The sequence below is a fragment of the Tachypleus tridentatus genome, chromosome 10 (genome assembly GCF_004210375.1).
Source record: "Tachypleus tridentatus isolate NWPU-2018 chromosome 10, ASM421037v1, whole genome shotgun sequence".
Lineage (NCBI taxonomy): Eukaryota > Metazoa > Arthropoda > Merostomata > Xiphosura > Limulidae > Tachypleus > Tachypleus tridentatus.
The window spans coordinates 32422414-32447013 of NC_134834.1; the positions used below are offsets into that span (position 1 = coordinate 32422414).

The following is a 24600-nucleotide window of genomic DNA, read 5'->3' on the forward strand; positions in this document are numbered from 1 at the left end:
AAGTGTAAAGAATGAATAATTTTTCCAGAAGGTCAGGTCGTTCCGTATGATCGATACTTCAGGACGATTTTTTTTCTTCAAAACTACAGTATTTCTCTCAATGTTGTAGTTTATATTAAGTTATTTTATTTACAGTTAGAAGGTGTGGGTTGATGCACTCTCTTAATCATTCTTAGCTGTTTCTTGTACACCGTTTTGTACTGTTTTATTTTATATTTAATTATTTGGTTCTACCAATTGCTAGCTTCATCCTGGAATGGAGGGCGGAGCTTTAACTGGTTTGGAAATGTGTCACAGTTAGTTGATATTAGTACTCGTGGCTGGTAAACAGGACAAAGGTGGAGAGGATTACACGTCGCTGACTCTACGCGTGGAAGTGACATAAGTGTGCACGAGCTCTATATTTATGAAAATTCCTGGTCAGAATTTTATTCTTCGTTGGTTGTTTGGACATTAAAGTCATCATGACTCTTAAATCAGCGGTGAGTGGATTTGATTTATCACTCTGGTTATATATTGTATATAAACACAAGATAATGTGTGTTTACTTGCAAAGTGGAGTTGTAAAATAAGGTGACCAGTTTGAGGTCCTTAAACTGTTCTTTATATGCCTTTAATCGTTTCAGCTACATATAAAGTACAAAAATACAAATGAAAACGTAAAAATATACTTCTGGGTAACAAGAAAGAAGTAGTAAGTTAAATATGCTGATTGTTTAAAGGCTCCCGTTTAATTACATTTAAAAGCATCATTACCAAGTAACAAAACATATTTTCGTTATATATTAAATGTAGGCATCTTAAACATAAAGATAATTAAAAAAGAAGTTCCCACTTTCCTTTGTTAAGTAGATATAACCAGGAGAGCCAAAAGTCGTATAAAACTTGCATATTCAAATGTCGACTGACCCTTTAAAATACATATCTCTCTCTTTTGCTACCTATAGCTTGTATGCCAGATATATATAATGTAATAAAAAGAGGCTCAGCTCTTAACGATATTTGTTATAATAATGTATGTACCTATATTATCTTGTGATTATGTATTGTCTGTTTGACGTCATTGTAAAGTGCACGTGACGTTTATTTCTATCTATAGAGCAAGTTTCTTTTCACGTTTCTCCAAAGTGTATTCATATTTCGATACAAGATATGAATGTAATTTTTTTCTTACTGTGGATAGATTTCAAAGTGTAATTTTTTTTATCAATCGAAAATAATCAATTAATGACTGTCACGTGGCAGCTTCATTCGGAATGACCTGCGCAGCTGACGTTCTATTAAGAGAGAGCAAAATCATAAAGTTGGAATTAATTACGTATGTCATGTTACAAAAGTTATTTTATGTTAGTTAGAATGTGGAAACAAAATGTTGTATACATCTTGAAATCCAGTAGATTTGGTTTTATTAATATAATTGAAAATTTGATACAATAGAAGCTTTATTTGTTGAAATGCGTTTTAGTTTTGAAATGACGTTTCTTACAAAGCATTCTTTTTTCATGATTACAGTTACCGTCTGGACCTGGTATGACTCAATGATTAGGGTGTTCTACGTGCAATTTACGGGTCGCGTGTTCAAGTTCCGTAACTGAACATCTCGCCCTTTTACTCGTGAGATCTTTATAAAATATGGCGGTCAATCCCACTATTCGGTCTTACAAGAGTAGCTCAAGAGTTGGCGGTGGGTGGTGTTGACTTGTTGCTTTCCCTTAAGTTTATTCCTTCAAAAGTAGGGGCGGTTAGCATAGATAGTACTCAATTAGCTTTGCGCAAAATTCAATAAGCCAACAAACAGTTGCTGTCATCTAGCGTAAGCAAATACGTAAAAAATAGGATAAAAACTGTTTTTCTCTTTAATGTTTTGAATTTGAATTTCGCAACAAGTTACACGAGGGCTATCTGCACTAGTCGTCCCTAATTTAACAGTGTAAGGCTAGAGGGAAGGTAGCTAGCTAGTCATCACCACCCACCACCAACTTGGGATACTCTTTTATCAACGAATAGTGGGATTGATTGTAATATTATAACGCCCCCACGGCTGAAATGGCGAGCATGTTTGGTGCGACTGGAATTCGAACAAGCGACCTTCAGATTACGAGTCGAACGCCTTAACCCTCCTGGCCATGCCGGACCTTTTCCCTTTAATAAAATCGTAAACAATTCATCAAGGTTTATACTGGATGCAAAGAAAGCAACTTTAGATAATATGTTTTTATTTTGTTTCCAGTTTTCACAGGCTTCGTCTTTCACTATTCTAATGTCTAAAACCGTGTGGTTTAATATATGTATATATAATACATACTTATTGAACTAACCAATTGTGTAAAGATAGTATACGAGGTTGAGTGTGGCCAATTGTTTTGTGTTCCACAGCTAAAAAGTCATGCTTTGCATTCTGGGGCTATGTGCGTTATAAAAGCGACAGTCTAATTCATTCTTCAGTTAGGTAAGGCCAAGAGTTTTAGCGGTTGATGCGTTAACGAGTCACCTTCCTTAATTCTAATTTGGGGAAGTCTAACTCAAGGAATACTTGTTTAGCTTTGCGCAAAAATACGAACAAACAAAACAAAAACGAAGATGATATATAATTTGTTTGTTTGTAATTAAGCATAAAGCTACACAATGGGCTACCTGTGCCCGGCCCATAATGGGTATCGCAACCCGGTTTTTAGAGTTGCAATTCTACAAACAAAACGCTGTGCCACTTGAAGGCATGATATACATAGTCATAAAAAAAACAAAAAACATGCGAGCTTGGATACGTTTTAGTTAACAAATGATCCAATAATGCGTGTCTCATACGTTTTAGTTAACAAATGATCCAACAATGTGTCTCATATAATTGCGGAAATATAAAAAGAAAAAAAAAAGAGATGTGATTATTGGTCGACATTAGTTCCGTCCGTCAGATATTTGTGGAAATTCTTTATTCGCATCATAATGGGTATCTTCCAATTATCATTAACACGAAAAACTTCGCTAAGTGACGCTTCCTAACTGACTCGCTTGGGCACTTATTGTTTCCCATTGAGAGTTTCTCATATTCCGTTTCTAGAATGTTCGTGCAGACAAAACACGCTTGGTTTTGGAGTATAAATATCACATTTAATTTGTCACTATGCCTCAAACAAAGTTCACATAAAAATTTGCATTAGCCAAGAACAATATTTTTAAACATAAAGAAATACGCTACTTATACTGACAGTATCATAAAATATGCTTACTCAAATCACAGCCATCCCTAATTTTGAACTGATAGACTAGAGAGGACGCATCTAGTCAACATTATTTACCCTCAACTCATGAGATAAATTTATTAAACTGTACAGGGAGACCTGACGCGAACCATGACTCCTCGGTTTCACAGTTCCAGTACTCTTAACCACAAAGTTACGTCTGATCCGCATATAGATATATAATGCAATAAGTTCAAAGAGGGTTTATTTTTATATCTTATAGCTCATTACTTTTTGGGTTCGATTCCCCTCGGTGGACTCAACAGGTAACCCAATGTGGCTTTGCTATGAGAAAACACACACCTTTATTTTTTTTTTAAACTGTCTCGCTTCTGACATGTTTGCACTCGCAGCTAATATAAATGATCAACAACTGCCATGTGAGTTGCGCACACGGTTTCAGAGGGCGTAGTGAGCGAAAATTAATCTAATTCATATTCCCAATATAAATGTAGAGGGTTAAAAAATGAATATCAGTCAAGAAATCTTCAAATGTAAATTAAACTTTATAAGTATTGTCAGGCGAGTTTCTAAAAAAACATTCTCAGCAGTAAATAAAAATTGATGCTCTAACTGTTCTGAGTTTTAATGAATTAATAAATAAAACAATGCTATATTGATGACACGAACGAAAAAAACGAACTATAAAGTTTTCAAAGTATTGAAATATAAATGAAATCCTATTTCCTTAAATGTATGTTAAAGTTGTTGTTTTAATTGTTATACAACTTGTAGCAACGGTATTGACTTAGTCATATAATTAATACTTACATTGACCGTACAGGTTAACAAGCTTAACAAAGATTGACATTCGATCGTCACAATCCTACTATAAGTACTTAACACCTAAGAGTTAGTAAACATTGCGTGTTTTATACTTATTTGATTTTTTTAACAGGAAATGGAGAAACCGAAATACCCGAAAGCAGTCTTTTTCATCATCGGTAACGAGTTTTGTGAGCGATTCTCTTACTATGGAATGAAAGGTTAGTATATTTTCTGTAAGTTAATATCCTGAAACTCCATAAGTGGCGTTTGAGTTTTTAAAAAGTTGAGATTTTTATTCTCAATGTTATTATTTCCTATTAAAACTTTTGCATGAGGTCAAAATTATGTTGTAGCGTGTAGTTGTTAAACAATCGTCATGCCTCCAGAAAAAACACAGACATAAATATCTTTTCATATGTTTATAAGGAGTGTTTTTATATAAGGTTGAGAATTTTGGATGTAAGAAATATATAAGAATAACCATAGACATGAACATCTATTCATAAGTTTATAATGGCCATAATTTCCTACGGAAGTTTAAGAATTTCGAATTTGAATTTACAATATATTTAATACTCACTTTTTAACGTGTTTGCTAATACTTGATTGACGAAGAATGGGGCATGGCCAGTGGGTTAAGGCTTTCGACTCGTAATCTAAGGGTCGCGGGTTCGAATCCCCGTTGCACAAAACATATTCGCCCTTCAGCCGTAGGGGCATTATAATGTGACGGTCAATCCCACGATTCATTGGTAAAATAGTCGCTCAAGAGTTGGCAGTGGGTGATGATGACTAGCTGCCTTCCCTCTAGTCTTACACTACTAAATTAGGGACGGCTAACGCAGATAGCCCTCATCTAGCTTTACGCGAAATTAAAAAAAAACAAACAAACAGACGAAGAATGAATGTGTTTTTGAAGACGTATTTCGACTTCAAGGTACATTAATACCTGGTATGGAAGTACAAAACAAACAAGCAGGGAATAAAGATTTAATCTTGTTTTTCACGAATACACATACATTTACGTTGTTTGCCCAAAATACTAAATTCATAATTTTGTTTCACATGAGAATTCTAGCCATAATTAATCTATAAACTTTAACGTATTAATTAAACGTATCAGTAAATAAACATATAACGTTGTTCTAAAAACTTTTAACTTTTAATATGTTATACAAAACGTCTACTAAAATATATTTATATCCGCCTCTTGTTTACATCAGTTGAAATTAGTACATGCGCAAGTAGTAAGGTGCGTGTGCAGACAAAAAGAAAACAAAAAACAGACAGGTAAAACTGAATATTAATCAGGCCATCCCTTAAGTAATGTCCGATTTTAGGTTCAAAAAAAGATAAAGAATTTCAAACGCTTTTAATGTTAGTTAATCAATAATGTATGTTCCATTATTATTAGTTACTTCATGATAACGATTCACAAGCTTCTGAATGCCACTTCTATAAAATTCTTGGAGTTTGAAGGAAAAGAATGTAGAGAGGGTAGTTTTGACATCTTCATGTGTTCCAAGCTCTTTTTTATTAAGATAGTTCTGCAGACTTTGAAATATATGATAATCAGATGGGGCAAGGTCTGGAGAATAAGGAGGATGTGGAAGTTTTTTCCAGTCTAGCTTTTCACTCTTTGCAGATGTGATCCTTGCTGTATGGGCCTGTACATTATCCTGGTGCAGATGTGATCCTTGCTGTATGGAACCGTGTATTATCCTGGTGCAGATGTGATCCTTGCTGTATGGGCCTGTGCATTATCTTGGTGTAACACAACACCTTTACAGGTGATCAAAGCAGGCCTCTTTTCTTTCAGTGCAACATGCTAGCGCTCTAACTGTTGACAATAGAAGTCTGGTGTAATTGTTACATTGAATGGCAGCAACTAAAAGTGAATCACACCAACAATATCCCACCAAATGCTTAGCAAGACTTTCCTAGGGTGGAGGTCCATTTTGGGCTGTGCTTTAGCCAAGTTACCTGCATTTAGCCATTGTCTGCAGCTCTTAACATTTTTATAAAATATCTATTTTTCATCTCCAGTCACTAACCTGTCCAATAAAGGTGAGTTACCTTCATGAGAGTGCGGAGAAGTGCATATGTCAACTCTTCTGTCAAATCACGGGAGACCCATTTTCTAAGTTTTGACACCCTTCCAAGCTTTTCCAGATGACGGCGAACTGTTGAATGGGTTGAACTAAGTTTCTGTGCTAGTTCTTTAACTGATACAGCACAATCTTTATCAAGTGCAGCCAGCATCAAGTCATCATTAAACTCAACAGCACGATCTAAACGTTGCGCACCACTTAAGCTGAAGTTATTTGATCTAAACTTCTGAAACCACCTTTGACATTTTCTTTTATTGAGAAACTCCGCATTCATGAAGATGGATGTGTCTGAGGAGAACATTAGGCATATAGTGCTTTATGAGTTTTAAAAAGGCAATAGTACAGCAGGAACTACATGAAACATCCATCTTCACAAGGGTTTATTTGATTAATGACCTGAAAAAGTGGAGTTAGGTTAGTTATTTTATTTTTCTGAACATTTTCATACACGTCCTACTATATATTTTAGTCATTAAAGCCTTCTACAAAGACAGAAATGATGATGCACTTTCTGTATTAAATTTTCGGACATTATTTATGGGATGACCTGATATTATAATAAATTAGTTTTTCGTCTTCTGTGTTTCGTACAACATATTAGTCTAGACTCACCAATGGACAGTCTGTAGTCTGTTCAGTGCCTATTATAATAAATTAGTTTTTCGTCTTCTGTGTTTCGTACAACATATTATTCTAGAGCTCACCAATGGACAGTCTGTAGTTTGTTCAGTGCCTATTATAATAAATTAGTTTTTCGTCTTCTGTGTTTCGTACAACATATTAGTCTAGAGCTCACCAATGGACAGTCTGTTCAGTGCTGATTTTTGTTGGAAAGGTTGCAGCTACTCCCCAGTGGTAGACACACAGTACTGTTATAGCTTTGTTTGTGCTTAGCTACAAACAAATAAAAGAATCACCCCTGTTGGTTGCACGATAATTCTGAGAGCTAATAACGCAAAAATATGGCGTTTCGATACTCACTGTGGACACAGCACAGATAGCTCATTGTGTAGCTAAGAAAATACCAACCACAAGGGGCGTATATTTTGTGTACAATAGCTCTTGAAAATGTGAGCGAAATATAGTGAATTTAGAAGAAAAAGAATGCATAAGAGAAGATGTCGCTGTTACGTCTTGACGTATATGTACTATATATATGTTATATGTACTATATATATATATACGTTATATGTACTATATATATATACATGTTATAGGTACTATATATATATATAACATCCATATATTGATATTTAATATTTTTTATCTGATATCCTTGGAAATTGGATGTTATTTAGAGAAGTAGGGAGGATAAGCACCCATCTCATGTTCTGACTATGAAACATTACACAATTACTGAACGTTGTTGCACATACAAATGTTACAGAAAACTGAAAATTTCATAATATATCTACCAATAAATTTCTGTTTGCCCTAACGCTTCATTGTCATGTTAAGTCTACTAGGATGAAACTTTTGTTTTGTTTATTTCAACTTTTATTTTATTTTTTACGCTATTCCTGGAATTTGCAAATGTACTTTTTACGAAGAAGAGTTCAGTAGATATAGATCATTGACTGACCACTGAACCGATAACACGAAGCGTGCTACGTTTACGGTTGAGCTAAACTAGTATCAAATCGACTGGTTTGTTATCCCGAGAACTTTGATTAGAAAATTTGATATGTGGCAAATGTATCAACCGGTGGCTAAATGCGATGCAGGTGTTAAACATGATTTGAAAAACAATAACAGACTTTTGTAACTAGTGAATGTAATATTGTTTAGTCTGTAATTAGTGAACGTAATGTTGTTTAATCTGTAAGTAGTGAACGTAATGTTCAATATGTAACTAGTGGATGTTGTTTAATCTGTAACTAGTTTAATATAGAAGGAACATGTTGATTTGTCCAACTAATTCTGATGTAATAAAATCAGACTCTTACTATGGAAGCTAGCTACAATTTTAGCCAAAAAAATCAAATGATGAATTAGGTTTGTGAAACTAAGGATCACAACCTTCCTTCTTTCGAATACCATAACACAGAGTCATAAACTTTCTTCCTTAAGACTCTAAACATGAATTCCCAGGCTTCTTTCCTTGCTATATTTTATCTTAGGATCATAGGGTTTCTTCCTTGGGATAACTGATTATTCCAAGGATTATAAACTTCTTTCTTTGGGATAATCGATCCTTGGATCATAGGCTTCCCTCTTTGGGGTAACATAATGTAGAATAACTAAAGTACATCATACAATTTTCATTTAAAGAAAAAAAAGTTTTAAATAGAATTAAAATAATATACATGTATATTGATATACATAGAGAAGTTTAATTGAACATGGAAAACTATTAAAGTGAAGCCATCTTCTGAGTCTCTCTTTTTTTCTTTTATCTGAATCGTGTATGACTGGAAGTGTATGAATCTCGTCATACAGGGAAATCAGAATTGGCGTCTTCTGTTGGTCTTTGAGATGGTTCTTCAGACATCAGATTATCAGCGTAAGTTGTTTTCGTATAACGTCCTTTGTCAAGACTCTCCTTGGACTGAGGAATCCCTACCTAAAATACTGGTTCGCCTCGAGAAACACTGTATTTTTAATCTTATGGAACGCTAACTGGAATTTTTACCTGATTTTTGTATCGGAGAAAGAAACTAGTTGTTCACCAACCAGCAGAAAAGATTTGTTTTATTACAGTTTCAGGTGCATTCGTCCATTGTGGAGATAAAATTACATTACTCGTAAATCAACATTCGATGACATTATTTTGAGGCTTTTCTTGCATGTGGTACTCCCTTTAGATATGTGTTTTGAGAGAAACGTTACTCATGAGCATTGTTTATGTATACAAGAAAATTTACGTGTTTCTACTAACGTAATAAAAGTAAATAACGTTTGTTTTAGGCTCAAAACCTTTGCATTCTTTGTCACAACGAGTTTGAAGTAATCGTAATGATGTTTCTTGAGTTACCTATTTAGTTTAAAATTTATTTTTTGAAAGATCAGTTCTACTGTTTTTAAGTAGAAAGATTACTTTTAATTACCTGTGGAGCCAGTGCATTAAATCCGATTCTTGACGTCATATCTGCACCATGAGAATGAAGAAAAATAAAGTTCTCCATGACGGGAAACAGAGGTAAAACGGGAAAATTCTGATCTCTATTGCATATCTACATGCACAAAGGATAATAATTTTGCAAAGTCTGGGGTTGCACATCGCGTAATAAAAAACCTTTTACAGTATCATATAAGCGATAATTCCATTATAGTATGAAACATGCCCACATACAATTTCAAAACATTGGTAATGATTTCATTCACTTCTACAATTTTATGTCTAAATATAAAAAAATAATCTCAGTAATAATTCAGTTCAATTAAAAGACTATTCAGTATGTTAAAGTATAAGTGTTTTAACACGGAGAATTTTTATGGTCTACCTGAGAACCGTTGCGTGTTTTCAATCCAGAACTCATTATCGATCCAAATAGATTTTTTACTGACACTTTGGATTCAGTACGGTGATGCCATTTTGGCAAGGTAAATTAAGTTTGCCACCTTTGTTTTTCATATTTACCTTTCTGACATTTTTTGAAACAACATTTTAGTTAAGAAAATACCCAAATTCAGTATTGTCACTTTTAAGCGCTGCTGTCCAATAATGCCAATCAAATGTTCTACTGAGATTTTTGACAATACTTTTATATATTTTTATTTTAAAAAAGCTAGTTTACAATTTGGAATCAATAGCTGATATATTCGAAATGAGGCCCAGCATGGCCAGGTGGTTAAAGCACTCGACCCATAATCTGAAGGTCAGGGGTTCGAATACCCGTCACACCAAACATGCTCACAATAACAGGTGTGGGGGCGTTATAATGTAACAGTCAATCCCACTATTCGTTGGTAAAAGAGGAGCCTTCGAGTTGGCGGTGGGTGGTGACGACTTGCTGCCTTCCTTCTGGTCTTACACTTCAAAATTTGGGACGACTAGTGCAAATAGCCTTCGCGAAGCTTTGCGGGAATTTCAAAGAAAAACAAATTTTGAATATGAAATTTTCATATCATGAAGTGTTTGATCGTAACGTTCTTGTTTAATTGATCTATAGATATGATAATTCTCACTAGAGGACTAACTTAATATATATTACTCGTATTTATATTCTTGTCTCTAAATATTTTCCAGTTTCTTAACCTTCAACACTGATTAACATCATTGGTATAACTACTAGTTCCTGCGGAACGCTAGGTTTGTTTTGTTTTGAATTTCGCACAAAGCTACACGAAGGCTATTTGCGGTAGTCATCCCTAATCTAACAGTATAAGACTAGAAGGAAGACAGTTAGTCATTACCAGTCATAGTCAAAACTTGAGCTACTCTTTTACCAACGAATAGTGGGATAGACCGTCACATTATAATGCCCTCATGGTTGAATGCGCGAGCATGTTTGGTGTGATGAGGATTCGATTTTGTGCTTCTCAGATTACGAGTCGAGTGTCTTAACCACTTGGCCATCCCGGGCCTTGTTCGGAAGAAAGTCTCAAACGTCATGTCTTTATTACAATTATGTTGATATTATCTAAATGCATTCGAAATTTTCGTATCATGAAGTTTTTGTTCGGAAAAACGTCCGTTCGAAACGCAATGTTTTCATCAGGATCTAATTATGTTCTATATGTATGTTTTTTAATAATATATTGCCCACCACAGTTAAAAAAAAACCTACACATACATACGTATATACATATACATACGGTTCACCACTACATTAAGTCTATTCTTTTTTTTCATTTTGCCCTACTTTATACTTACTAATGACATGCAAAGTTACTCGAAACCGGCCGAACTAAGTGTCAGGCAAGCGGTGAGCTGCAGGATAGGTTGGGTTTGTTAGCTTAATTTTAGTCAAGCACAATTCTGAGCATTTTACTATCTGTACTGTGTGCTCACCACGGATATGGAAACCCGGGTTTGGCGCAATAAGCCTTCAGCTTTAACCGCTGAGCCACAGGAGGACGGATAGTTTGGACACTTGAATATTAAAAAGTATCCTGCAAAGCCACTAGAAAGCACTAGTCAATATCCTGCAAAGCCATAAGTAAACATTTGGACATTATCCAGTATTTTGCAAAACCATCAGGAAACACTTGGATATTATCCAGCATACTGCAAAGTCACGAGGAAACACTTGGATATTATCCAGCATACTGCAAAGTCACGAGGAAACACTTGGATATTATCCAGCATACTGCAAAGTCACGAGGAAACACTTGGATATTATCCAGCATACTGCAAAGTCACGAGGAAACACTTGGATATTATCCAGCATACTGCAAAGTCACGAGGAAACACTTGGATATTATCCAGCATACTGCAAAGTCACGAGGAAACACTTGGATATTATCCAGCGTACTGCAAAGTCACGAGGAAACACTTGGATATTATCCAGCGTACTGCAAAGTCACGAGGAAACACTTGGATATTATCCAGCATACTGCAAAGTCACGAGGAAACACTTGGATATTATCCAGCGTACTGCAAAGTCACGAGGAAACACTTGGATATTATCCAGCATACTGCAAAGTCACGAGGAAACACTTGGATATTATCCAGCATACTGCAAAGTCACGAGGAAACACTTGGATATTATCCAGCATACTGCAAAGTCACGAGGAAACACTTGGATATTATCCAGCATACTGCAAAGTCACGAGGAAACACTTGGATATTATCCAGCGTACTGCAAAGTCACGAGGAAACACTTGGATATTATCCAGCATACTGCAAAGTCACGAGGAAACACTTGGATATTATCCAGCATACTGCAAAGTCACGAGGAAACACTTGGATATTATCCAGCGTACTGCAAAGTCACGAGGAAACACTTGGATATTATCCAGCATACTGCAAAGTCACGAGGAAACACTTGGATATTATCCAGCATACTGCAAAGTCACGAGGAAACACTTGGATATTATCCAGCATACTGCAAAGTCACGAGGAAACACTTGGATATTATCCAGCATACTGCAAAGTCACGAGGAAACACTTGGATATTATCCAGCATACTGCAAAGTCACGAGGAAACACTTGGATATTATCCAGCATACTGCAAAGTCACGAGGAAACACTTGGATATTATCCAGCATACTGCAAAGTCACGAGGAAACACTTGGATATTATCCAGCGTACTGCAAAGTCACGAGGAAACACGGATATTATCCAGCATACTGCAAAGTCACGAGGAAACACGGATATTATCCAGCGTACTGCAAAGTCACGAGGAAACACTTGGATATTATCCAGCATACTGCAAAGTCACGAGGAAACACTTGGATATTATCCAGCGTACTGCAAAGTCACGAGGAAACACTTGGATATTATCCAGCATACTGCAAAGTCACGAGGAAACACTTGGATATTATCCAGCGTACTGCAAAGTCACGAGGAAACACTTGGATATTATCCAGCGTACTGCAAAGTCACGAGGAAACACTTGGATATTATCCAGCGTACTGCAAAGTCACGAGGAAACACTTGGATATTATCCAGCATACTGCAAAGTCACGAGGAAACACTTGGATATTATCCAGCATACTGCAAAGTCACGAGGAAACACTTGGATATTATCCAGCATACTGCAAAGTCACGAGGAAACACTTGGATATTATCCAGCGTACTGCAAAGTCACGAGGAAACACTTGGATATTATCCAGCATACTGCAAAGTCACGAGGAAACACTTGGATATTATCCAGCGTACTGCAAAGTCACGAGGAAACACTTGGATATTATCCAGCATACTGCAAAGTCACGAGGAAACACTTGATATTATCCAGCGTACTGCAAAGTCACGAGGAAACACTTAGATATTATCCAGCATACTGCAAAGTCACGAGGAAACACTTGGATATTATCCAGCATACTGCAAAGTCACGAGGAAACACTTGGATATTATCCAGCGTACTGCAAAGTCACGAGGAAACACTTGGATATTATCCAGCGTACTGCAAAGTCACGAGGAAACACTTGGATATTATCCAGCGTACTGCAAAGTCACGAGGAAACACAGATTCTGCCTTCAGTTTAACAAATAGAAACATCTGAAACGACAGATTCTGCCTTCAGTTTAACAAATAGAAACATCTGAAACGACAGATTCTGCCTTCAGTTTAACAAATAGAAACATCTGAAACGACAGATTCTGCCTTCAGTTTAACAAATAGAAACACGACAGATTCTGCCTTCAGTTTAACAAATAGAAACATCTGAAACGACAGATTCTGCCTTCAGTTTAACAAATAGAAACATCTGAAACGACAGATTCTGCCTTCAGTTTAACAAATAGAAACACGACAGATTCTGCCTTCAGTTTAACAAATAGAAACATCTGAAACGACAGATTCTGCCTTTAGTTTAACAAATAGAAACATCTGAAACGACAGATTCTGCCTTTAGTTTAACAAATAGAAACATCTGAAACACAGATTCTGCCTTCAGTTTAACAAATAGAAACATCTGAAACGACAGATTCTGCCTTCAGTTTAACAAATAGAAACATCTGAAACGACAGATTCTGCCTTTAGTTTAACAAATAGAAACATCTGAAACGACAGATTCTGCCTTTAGTTTAACAAATAGAAACATCTGAAACACAGATTCTGCCTTCAGTTTAACAAATAGAAACACGACAGATTCTGCCTTCAGTTTAACAAATAGAAACATCTGAAACGACAGATTCTGCCTTCAGTTTAACAAATAGAAACATCTGAAACGACAGATTCTGCCTTCAGTTTAACAAATAGAAACATCTGAAACGACAGATTCTGCCTTCAGTTTAACAAATAGAAACATCTGAAACGACAGATTCTGCCTTTAGTTTAACAAATAGAAACATCTGAAACGACAGATTCTGCCTTTAGTTTAACAAATAGAAACATCTGAAACACAGATTCTGCCTTTAGTTTAACAAATAGAAACATCTGAAACGACAGATTCTGCCTTCAGTTTAACAAATAGAAACATCTGAAACGACAGATTCTGCCTTTAGTTTAACAAATAGAAACATCTGAAACGACAGATTCTGCCTTTAGTTTAACAAATAGAAACATCTGAAACACAGATTCTGCCTTCAGTTTAACAAATAGAAACACGACAGATTCTGCCTTCAGTTTAATTTCTATTGTGTTTATATTCTTCTTTAGCTCACACCCCCTCAAGTAGCGGCCCGGCATGGCCAAGCGTGTTAAGGCGCGCGACTCGTAATCTCAGGGTCGCGGGTTCGCATCCCGGTCGCGCCAAACATGCTCGCTCTTTCAGCCGTGGGGGCGTTATAATGTGACGGTCAATCCCACTATTCGTTGTAAAAGAGTAGCCCAAGAGTTGGCAGTGGGTGGTGATGACTAGCTGCCTTCCCTCTAGTCTTACACTGCTAAATTAGGGACGGCTAGCACAGATAGCCCTCGTGTAGATTTGTGCGAAATTTAAAACAAACAAACAAACAAACAACCCTCAAGTAGCACACCGCTAGAAACCGAGTTTCGATACCCGTGGTAGGCAGACTACAGATAGTTCATTGTTGTAGCTTCATGTTTAAATTTTCCAATTGTCTTTAGCTGATAAAAACTTAAGTTTAAATTATTTTTAGAAATAGAATATTATTCTTTACATTCGTAACATTGGCTTAGGAAGCAATTTTGAAGTAGTCGGGTTATTGCCACATCACCATTTCTAGGAAATCGGTGGTCATGTCCTATGAAAATATATGAATATTTAATGCTACGGGATTGAATCTTGAGCCATTTTAACTACAAATATTGAATACACACAACTTAATGTATTGAATTTATATGGGGTAGCTCTTCAAGTCATGAAAAAATGGTGAGGCTATGACGTGGCCTAACTGGCCGTATAGTTCCCTCAGGCCCTGTGTAATCACATTAAAGTGCCACATTAGAAGGGTTAATGAAAGACACGACTGAAAATAATTCACATATCATTTGTGAATAATTTCAGCTTCTCTATTTATTTTACGTAATGATGCCAGAATTATTTTTGTTTTGCACTTTATTTACTCGACTAAAATGTGCATTATTTTTTTCTAATTTTATGTCTTTAATAGACCAGAACGTTCCGATAGCTTTATCATCTAACTTACTTCCTGGAAGTGTTAAAAAAAGTGTGAATGTATTAGGAGTTAAAAATACAAAACTACGTAAGAAACTTGGTGTAGTGGATCCTAAATTAACGTGTGTGTTTTTCTTTTGTACGTTTTTCTGATTTTCATTATTATGTGTAGCTCTGTATTTCTACACGAGCTTAAAATACAGGCACCATTCAGTGATTTGTTGGAGTTATCTCTGCTGTTCCCACGGGTATTTAAGTCTGGATTTTAGCGTTGTAAGACCGTAAACGTACCGCTGTACTGCAGTTATGCCGGTTGAAGAGCGCTACCTTGCTCGCGGTTATTTCAGAGAGACATGTTCGTAATTGTTTGTGTTATTTCTTACGCGATTATTTCCTCCAAGCTCCACGTATATAAAACATCGAATTTCCTCTACCCTCCTTCTTTTCTCTCCATCTAGAACTAGATAATCCTCAAAGCTTAGAAATTCTTGCCATTTGAGAAGTCTAACCGGAGGTGATGTTTAAACACCAAGCGCGACTAAAGTGTGGGAGTTTTCGAAAATGTTCGATAAATACTCGTACATCTACCTTATTTTTGGATTATTCTAAGATATATATTCTTTTTATTTATTTACTTGTAGCTGGAACCAAAGAAGCAAACATGCTCGCCCTATCAGCCGTGAGGGCTTTATAATGTTTCGGCCAATCCCATTATTCGTTGGTATAAAATAGCTCGAGAGTTGACAGTGGGTGGTGATGATTAACTGCCTTTCTTCTAGTCTTTCATTGCTAAATTAGGGACGACTAGCGCAGGTAGCCCTTGTCTATTTTGCGCAGAATTAAAAACAAATCAAATCGTTTGCATACGCGAATATGAAAATTAATTGATCGCGTTCCGTTGCAACAAAATACACTATTTTGAACAAGACGTTCCGAGAGTCGGAGGTGGTGTAGTGGTACGCTTCATGTTGCTGCGAAACTGGACTTTACATTTTGAGCCATGGACAGACCCACCCAAAAGGTGACACCAAATTTATTCAATCGTCAGAGAAAAGTGTTGTTGGCTAGTTTCCGCTCCTCTAGTCTCAAAATTATGGACGACTATGCGCAGATAGTTCTTGTATAAATTGGTGCGAACCTTTTTAAACAAACAAACGTAACAGAGATATATTGTTGATCATAACAGGAAGGGTATCACGTTATAAATTTGTGTTAAAATATTACTTTACAAAAACTAAATGTTAACAAAAGACGTTTGGTACCTTACGGAAACTGTGAAAAGTAGGCTTAACTTGCACGTACTTTAAGTTATAGATAATGAACACTTAGTTCCCCTCTTAAGGTCTCAGTCTGTTGTCTTTGTAGAATGCCATTCCGAGCTGAGAGCAACGTTACTTGAAATTTGTTAAAATGAACCCGATGTTTTCCTTGTAAACAAGTTGCCATATTAAAACCCACCGTATCTAGTTGAGTGATCAGTTTTAAACGGGAAAATCCCAGGTCATATTTATTTCGTAGGATTTCGCACAAAGGTACTCGAGAGATATCTGCACCAGCTGTCCCAGATTTTGAAGCGATGGATTATGGGTAAAGCATCTAGTAACCAACACCTACCGTCAAGTATTGAGGTATTTTTTATAAATGAATACTGGAATTGTTACAGTATAAAACTCTCACGGTTGAATGAGTTTAGTTGTCATTTAGCATAAGGCAACTTAAAGACTGTTTATGCTTTGCCATCCACGGGTATCGAAACCTGAGTTTTAAAGTTCTAAGCCATCATACTTACCGCTAAACCACTGTCAGGAAAAAAATATATTAAAAAAAGATGTTCGAAGCTAACTGGCCCAAAACCACTCAAAATGCCCTGTAAATGACTAATGGACATTCTAACTCAGGCGCAAAAGCAGCTTACAAAATTAATATTAATTTTTGATGAAAGCAGGCTACACATATAGACCAGAACTAACGTAGATATGAAACATTTACACACCCAACCGTTCTTTGACATGTACTAAGAACCTCGTGCAAATAAACTGACAAATAGGGCACTGTTTTTTTGTTTTGTTTTTTAAACAACCAGTTTTTATTTGGCGGCTTGCTCTAACTCGAAAATCTGCTTGTTATATATTATTTTATGTCTTAAGATATTTATGAAACTTGATAAGTTAAATTCATGTACCAGACGATAACAAAATCAATTGTTGTGATGCTATTATTCCGATCTTAAAAAAATTTGGCGACAGTGTTATTGTTAGACAACAAGCTTTATCTTGACAAAATAAATTAGTCCATTAGCCGTACTATTTTTAAAAAATTAAAGTTGGTTTAACTGTCCTCTTTTATCCAGTAACACCAAAATATTCTGCATAAGTCTGTTCGATCGCAAATCTTATTTCACAAAATGGTTTATTTATATCACGTTAAAATTACCTCACTGTATGAGTTGCACAATTTTAACTACTGGGGCTATATTAACTTAATTTCCTGTGTTAAATAACCTCAACAACATGATGTTAAATAATCCAAGTTAGATGGGTTAAATAAGCTCAGTTAGGCGAGCTTTTAACTTGTTTATAATTAAGCATAAAGCTACACAATGGATTATTTGTGCTCTGTCCACCACCTGTATCGAAACCCGGATTTTAGCGTTGTAAGTTTGCAGACATACCGCTGTGCCACTAGGGAGTATGCGAGCTTGTAAACTGTAACTATGGAAGGGTTATATAACGTGATATACGTAGGGTTAAATAAATTCAATTCAGCTATGTGACTCAAATTACTTTAGTTGGGTGAAGTAAAATTAAACTCATATATTTGAGTTTGATAACTTCAGCTACGTGAATCAAATGAGACAACTGCATGGAGCTAAATGAAATGCAAATGAGTCAAGTTACTTGAAATTCGCATGGTTTAAATAACGTTGTTTTTTACTGTTTTATACAAAATCATTAGAAAAATGATAATTTAATCCTATCTGTGAACCGATTTATTCTCGTGCAATACTTTACTGCCATCTAGTGACGAATAAAGAATATATTTAGGATGATTCAAAATAACATCTGAACCTTGGTAGCATACCTCACGAAAGAAAAAATAATATAGAAGGATGAACAATATAACGGTACTTAACGCCACATAGTATTTCGAGCGGGATTTGCTTCCTGTTACAACCAGAATGTTGTATGTACAAACTGGAATAAAAAAGAACAACTGACTGTCACTGAACTACGAAATTCTTGCTCGTGAGGCATTTTCATTGTTACAAGTAACTCTTGTTTGTAAAGTATTTTAATCGCAGCATTTTTCTACATGTTTGTTTTCTTTGTTCTGCAGAGAGAACAACAAACTTTCTTATGTTGTATTTATTTCTGAAATTTTAACGCTGCTATCATACCAGTGATTGAATCTTCGAGTTGAATTTTTAACGCGTAATATAGACCTGTACGAGCTTTTAGCTTGTAACGAAATCTAAAACAGGCTAATCGAACCATAAAAAGTTGATCTACAAGTATTCATTGTGACCGCTTTTCTTATAACGCATTTGAGAAATCCCAACACTCAGTAAAATAATTCGAACAGTGGTAGCATTTGAGCTGTTAAAATAGTTAAACATTCTGTCGTTCTTGCTTGTTTATGTACCACATATTCAAGCTGTTATGCGTCACACACGATTTCGAGATAATTATAGTTGCTTTTGGATTTTTTTCTTCTTATTGTTTCTCATTGTTTTACTGACATCTACCTGCGAATGAGAAATACAATTAGTACAAAATACAGACAAGTTGTTCGTACAGTTCCAAATCTGTTTGCACCTTCATATGAATATCTTTGAACTTGAGCTGGACCAAACGTTAAACATCTAGACTCGCTCCTAAGAGTACAAACTCACCTCTAGTAGTAAACGTATGATAATACGTTATGCAGTTCCTTATTCTGCCTTAAGATGCACGAAATCTAATTTCTCGTTGTTATTCGACAAAATATCACTACTTTAGTATGCAGAAATTGTGTAATATATATAAGTAATACTTGTATATTTAGGCAGTAATAATACTAACAGATTTATATCACGAACTACAAGTAAATACAATCTGTATCAGTTTCAGGAACGTCATGAAAGTTATTTTCATTGTTGGAAATATCATGGAAAGGTATTAAGTGTGAATAAGTTATTTGTCATTATTAGAAACATTCCGAGAGGCATTGTTGGAAACATCCTGAAAAGATAATAAATATAAATATTTTTCATTGTTAGAAACATTTTACAAAAGTATTGAGTATGAATTTTTGTTGTTGTTTGTCTGCTGTCTAGAAACGTAAACTAACGAGCTGTTGTTAGTGTTAGCATTATTGGAAATGACCAATAAAAGTAAGAAAAGATAAATTTCTATATAACAGGAAATGCTATTAGGCATATATATATATATATAGGATCGAGGGTTCAAATCCCCGTCGCACCAAACATGCTATCCCTTTAAGCCGTGGGGGCTTTATAATGCAACGGTTAATCCCACTATTCGTTGGTAAAAGAGTAGCCCAAGAGTTGGCGGTAGGTGGTGATAACAAGCTGCCTTCCCTCTAGTCTTACATTGCTAAATTAGAGACGGCTAGCGCAAATAGCCCTCGTGTAGCTTTGCGCGGAATTCAAAACAAACAAACAAACAAACAAACTAATTATTAGAGTGCGTTGAATCATAAGTTGGACGCTCTTACTATTGTAGACGTTTTCGGCCGTAATCCCAATATTATAAATTGAAGTTAAGCATTAAGTTTATTTGTTTGTTTGATATTGAGCACAGAGCTACATAAAGGGCTGTCTGTGTTCTGCTCATCACGGGTATCGAAACCCGGTTTCTAGCAGTATAAGTCCGCAGACATACCACTATGCAATTGGGAGTGAAGTGGGCATTAATTTTGAGCATTAATGAACAGGAAATATCGGAAGATCAATGTATTTTACTATTTGTTGTAACTTAAAAACTCAACATTTTGTATAATTTATTGTTGTTTTGATGCAAAGTTGAACAGCAGACTACTCGTTCTGCGTCTGTCGAGAATATTGAAACCCGATTTTTAGTGTTTAAACTCCAATGATCCACCCAAGGATTTATCATGATTTATATTTAAAAATCTTTGTTAGCTCTAAAGCCGAACGATTAATATTTATTTTAGTTGATAGTAAACGTTATACACTTCAGTGGGCTCAGCAGATAGCCCAATGTGGCTCAGCAGATAGCCCGATGCGGCTCAGCAGATAGGCAGATGTGGCTTTGCTATAAGAAAAACACGCACTTAGAAAACGACTTCGATGGGCTCAGCAGATAGCCCGATGTGGCTTTGCTATAAGAAAAACACGCACTCAGAAAACGATATTGCTGTGACAAAGACTACGAACCACCATTGCAAACCATCAAAACCGAGGTTTTAATAGTAGTTGCAAACCAAAAGCGACATATAATAAAAAAAAACTTGATCATCACTGGCTTGACGACTGTTAGATTATCATTTTAATATTTCTGTTATATTCAAGCTTCATCTGTTACGTTACTTGATAAAATGTTAACATGGTATCTGTTCTATTTGTCAGTCGTGTTAAAGGGGATAATAAAGTACATTTTGTGTTACTTTAAACAATTAACGCTATCTGTTAAGTTAGTTTCAATATGTGTATATTGTTAAATCATTTCAAGAGATGTTAACGTTATATGTTTCATTTGATTTTGTGGTGTTAACCATGTATCTGTCAAGTTACTTTGACCATGGTGACATAATTATTGCTATTATGATTCGGCAATATTTAATTTGTACCAGTTTTATTTCAGCTGTCTTAACACTCTACTTGACAACCATTCTTCTTTACGATGACGACATGGCCACCATGATTTATCACGTCTTTTCAATGGCTTGTTACTTCACTCCTGTTTTTGGTGCAATGCTGGCAGATTCACTGTTGGGAAAGTTCAAGTAAAGTTATATAATTATGAGGTGTTAGCCTCCTGTTTATTTGGGTTTTATTCGTTTTAAAATTATGGTAAATTGTCTATTTTCACTAAAAAAATTAAATCACATGTTTTAATCCTTATAGGATTTTCTTTTTGTAATATTGTGTCTCGAATTTTGAAAGCAAAATCTTGATGTGATTATGAGGTATAGCCCAACAAAAACAAAGTTAATACGTTGTGTGAAGATTTGGAACAATCCTCTTGTACTTGTATGTATTGTGATGTAAAGAACCATTTTCATAATACTTCATTCTTTCTGTAAATCATCAAACAAAACTATAAAATTAATGTGAAAATAATAAATCGAGAGAAAAATATTATACTATTTATTCTATTCAGGGCTAACTGCACATAAACACCCCTTATTTTAAAGTAATAAGGTTAAAAAGGAGGCAGCTAATCAGCAGTACCAAACGCCAGCTCTTGCATAACACTTGAGTGATGCATAATATGAAATAGCTGTCACTCTTGTGGCAACGAGCTTGGAGCCACCAACTCCCGGATTTACAGTTCGAGTATGCTAAGTACCTATATCACACATTGAGAATGTGATGAATGAGTAATATCTATCATTATAGACGGGGTGGTGATAGTTATGATTGGTCTGTATAATCACCTAGTAATATTTGTTAGTCCAGCTCAATACACTGGTTGAAGGACTTACGTGATAGATTCTACTATGTGTTTTTTTCTAAGACTGGTTTACTGTCCTTTTCACCTATAAACTGTACATTTTTATTAACTGGCTTTCGTTTCATATTAATATTTGTTAACTAGAGTAAAATATAAGTTTGTGTTCTGGATTATAACTTTACAAACTAAGTTTCAGCATTGGTACTTAGAACCGTTGGTATTTTGTGAAATTCCATAATTACAGGACTGGAGGTAAAACAAACAAACAAAGGCAACTGTCTATAAAAAAAAACTTTATTCACGACCGTGGTTTCGTCAGTAAATAAACCATCACGTATATACGGCCCGGCATGGCTAGATGGTTAAGGCACTCGACTCGTAATAGGAGGATAGCGGGTTCGAATCCTCGTCACATCAAATATACCCCCCTTTCAGCCGTGGGGGTGTTATAATGTGACGGTCAATCCTACTATTTGTTAATAGAGTAGCCAAAGAGTTGGCGGTGGGTAGTGATGTCTAGCTGCTTTTCCTCTAGCCTTATACTGCTAAATTAGGGAAAGCTACCGCACATAACCCCGTGTAGCTTTGCGCGAAATTCAGAACAAACAAACATTATGTATTTAAAGTGAATAAGTGAAGTTTGTCTTTCTTTCCTCCCTCTTCTATTTCAATATTGTCACCAATGTGACGTCACAAAACCCTCTAATTTACTGGTTAAACAAATAAAGTATAACAAAATAATGTTTATAAACTGTATGATTCATACAACCTGTTTATTAATTGTATAAAAATACAACTGATAATTTTCTTTTCCATCATCAGAAATGCTCATTTAATTGTCTTTTGTTATAGGACGATTCTATACATTTCTATATTGTATGCATCGGGAAACATTATATTAGCCCTGGCATCCATTCCAAACTTTCTGCCAATGGCGTAAGTAGTTTTCTTTGACGTTCTAATAAAGAAATTTATTCTTTTATGTTTATCAATGGTGTTATATATATATATAAGATAGGTTTATAAGTCATTCTATAGTTTAACCAAGCTTGTCTTCTTGTCAAGTAAGGCAAAAAGAAACAACAACAAAAACACAATAAGCTCTAATATTGCTACAGTATCCATTACACATACAATTAAGATGTGTATCTAGTTATAGTGCTTCAGTACCCATTACAAATACAGTTAAGATGTGTATCTAGTTATAGTGCTTCAGTACCCATTACAAATACAGTTAAGATCTGTATCTAGTTATAGTGCTACAGTACCCATTACAAATACAATTAAGATATGTATCTATTTATAGTGCTACAGTACCCATTACAAATACAATTAAGATATGTATCTATTTATAGTGCTTCAGTACCCATTACAAATACAGTTAAGATGTGTATCTAGTTATAGTGCTTCAGTACCCATTACAAATACAGTTAAGATCTGTATCTAGTTATAGTGCTTCAGTACCCATTACAAATACAGTTAAGATGTGTATCTAGTTATAGTGCTACAGTACCAATTACAAATACAGTTAAGATTTCTATCTTGTTATAGTGCTACAATACCCATTACAAATACAATTAAGCTCTGTATCTATTTATAGTGCTTCAGTACCCATTACAAATACAGTTAAGATCTCTATCTAGTTATAGTGCTACAGTACCAATTACAAATACAGTTAAGATTTCTATCTTGTTATAGTGCTACAATACCCATTACAAATACAGTTAAGATCTGTATCTAGTTATAGTGCTACAGTACCCATTACAAATACAATTAAGCTCTGTATCTATTTATAGTGCTTCAGTACCCATTACAAATACAGTTAAGATCTGTATCTAGTTATAGTGCTACAGTACCCATTACAAATACAGTTAAGATCTCTATCTATTTATAGTGCTACAGTACCCCTTACACATACAATTAAGATCTGTATGAAGTAACAATTCTACAGTATCCATTACACATACAATTAAGATCTGTATCTAGTTACAATGCTACAGTACCTATTACAAATAGTTAAAATCTGTACCTAGTAACAGTGCTTCAGTACCCATTACAGATACAATTAAGATCTGTATCTAGTTATAGTGCTACAGTACCCATTACAGATACAGTTAAGATCTGTATCTAGTTATAGTACTTCAGTACCCATTACAGATACAATTAAGATCTGTATCTAGTTTTAGTACTTCAGTACCCATTACAGATACAGTTAAGATCTGTATCTAGTTATAGTACTTCAGTACCCATTACACATACAGTTAAGATCTGTATCTAGTTATAGTGCTACAGTACCCATTACACATACAGTTAAGATCTGTATCTAGTTATAGTACTTCAGTACCCATTACACATACAGTTAAGATCTGTATCTAGTTATAGTGCTACAGTACCCATTACAAATACAGTTAAGATCTGTATCTAGTTATAGTGCTACAGTACCCATTACACATAGAATTAAGATCTGTATGAAGTAACAATTCTACAGCATCCATTACACATACAGTTAAGCTGTATCTAGTTATAGTGCTTCAGTACCCATAACACACACAGTTAAGACATGTCAGTGGTAAGCTTTAAACTGCTCACATAAATCAATAAGCAAACTTAATAAAGTGAAATACTGTAAACTCTAATATAAATAAACTTAGTTTCATCATTTCAGGCGTGTCTTTAGTTTAGAAAGGTAAATTTGTTGAAAGCTACTTAGATTAT

General features: G+C 35.2%; 1 protein-coding gene across 1 annotated transcript in view; it reads left to right on the top strand.

Annotated features, from left to right (window-relative positions):
* The first annotated feature begins 305 nt into the window (after positions 1 to 305).
* Positions 306 to 24600, top strand: part of LOC143229013 (solute carrier family 15 member 1-like) — a 50275-nt gene continuing 25980 nt past the window's right edge. The window contains exons 1-4 of the mRNA XM_076460629.1: positions 306 to 482; positions 4138 to 4225; positions 21073 to 21214; positions 22738 to 22821. Of these exons, the coding sequence (XP_076316744.1) occupies positions 465 to 482; positions 4138 to 4225; positions 21073 to 21214; positions 22738 to 22821 (332 nt within the window). The 5' untranslated portion in view covers positions 306 to 464. The remainder of the gene's footprint in view (positions 483 to 4137; positions 4226 to 21072; positions 21215 to 22737; positions 22822 to 24600) is intronic.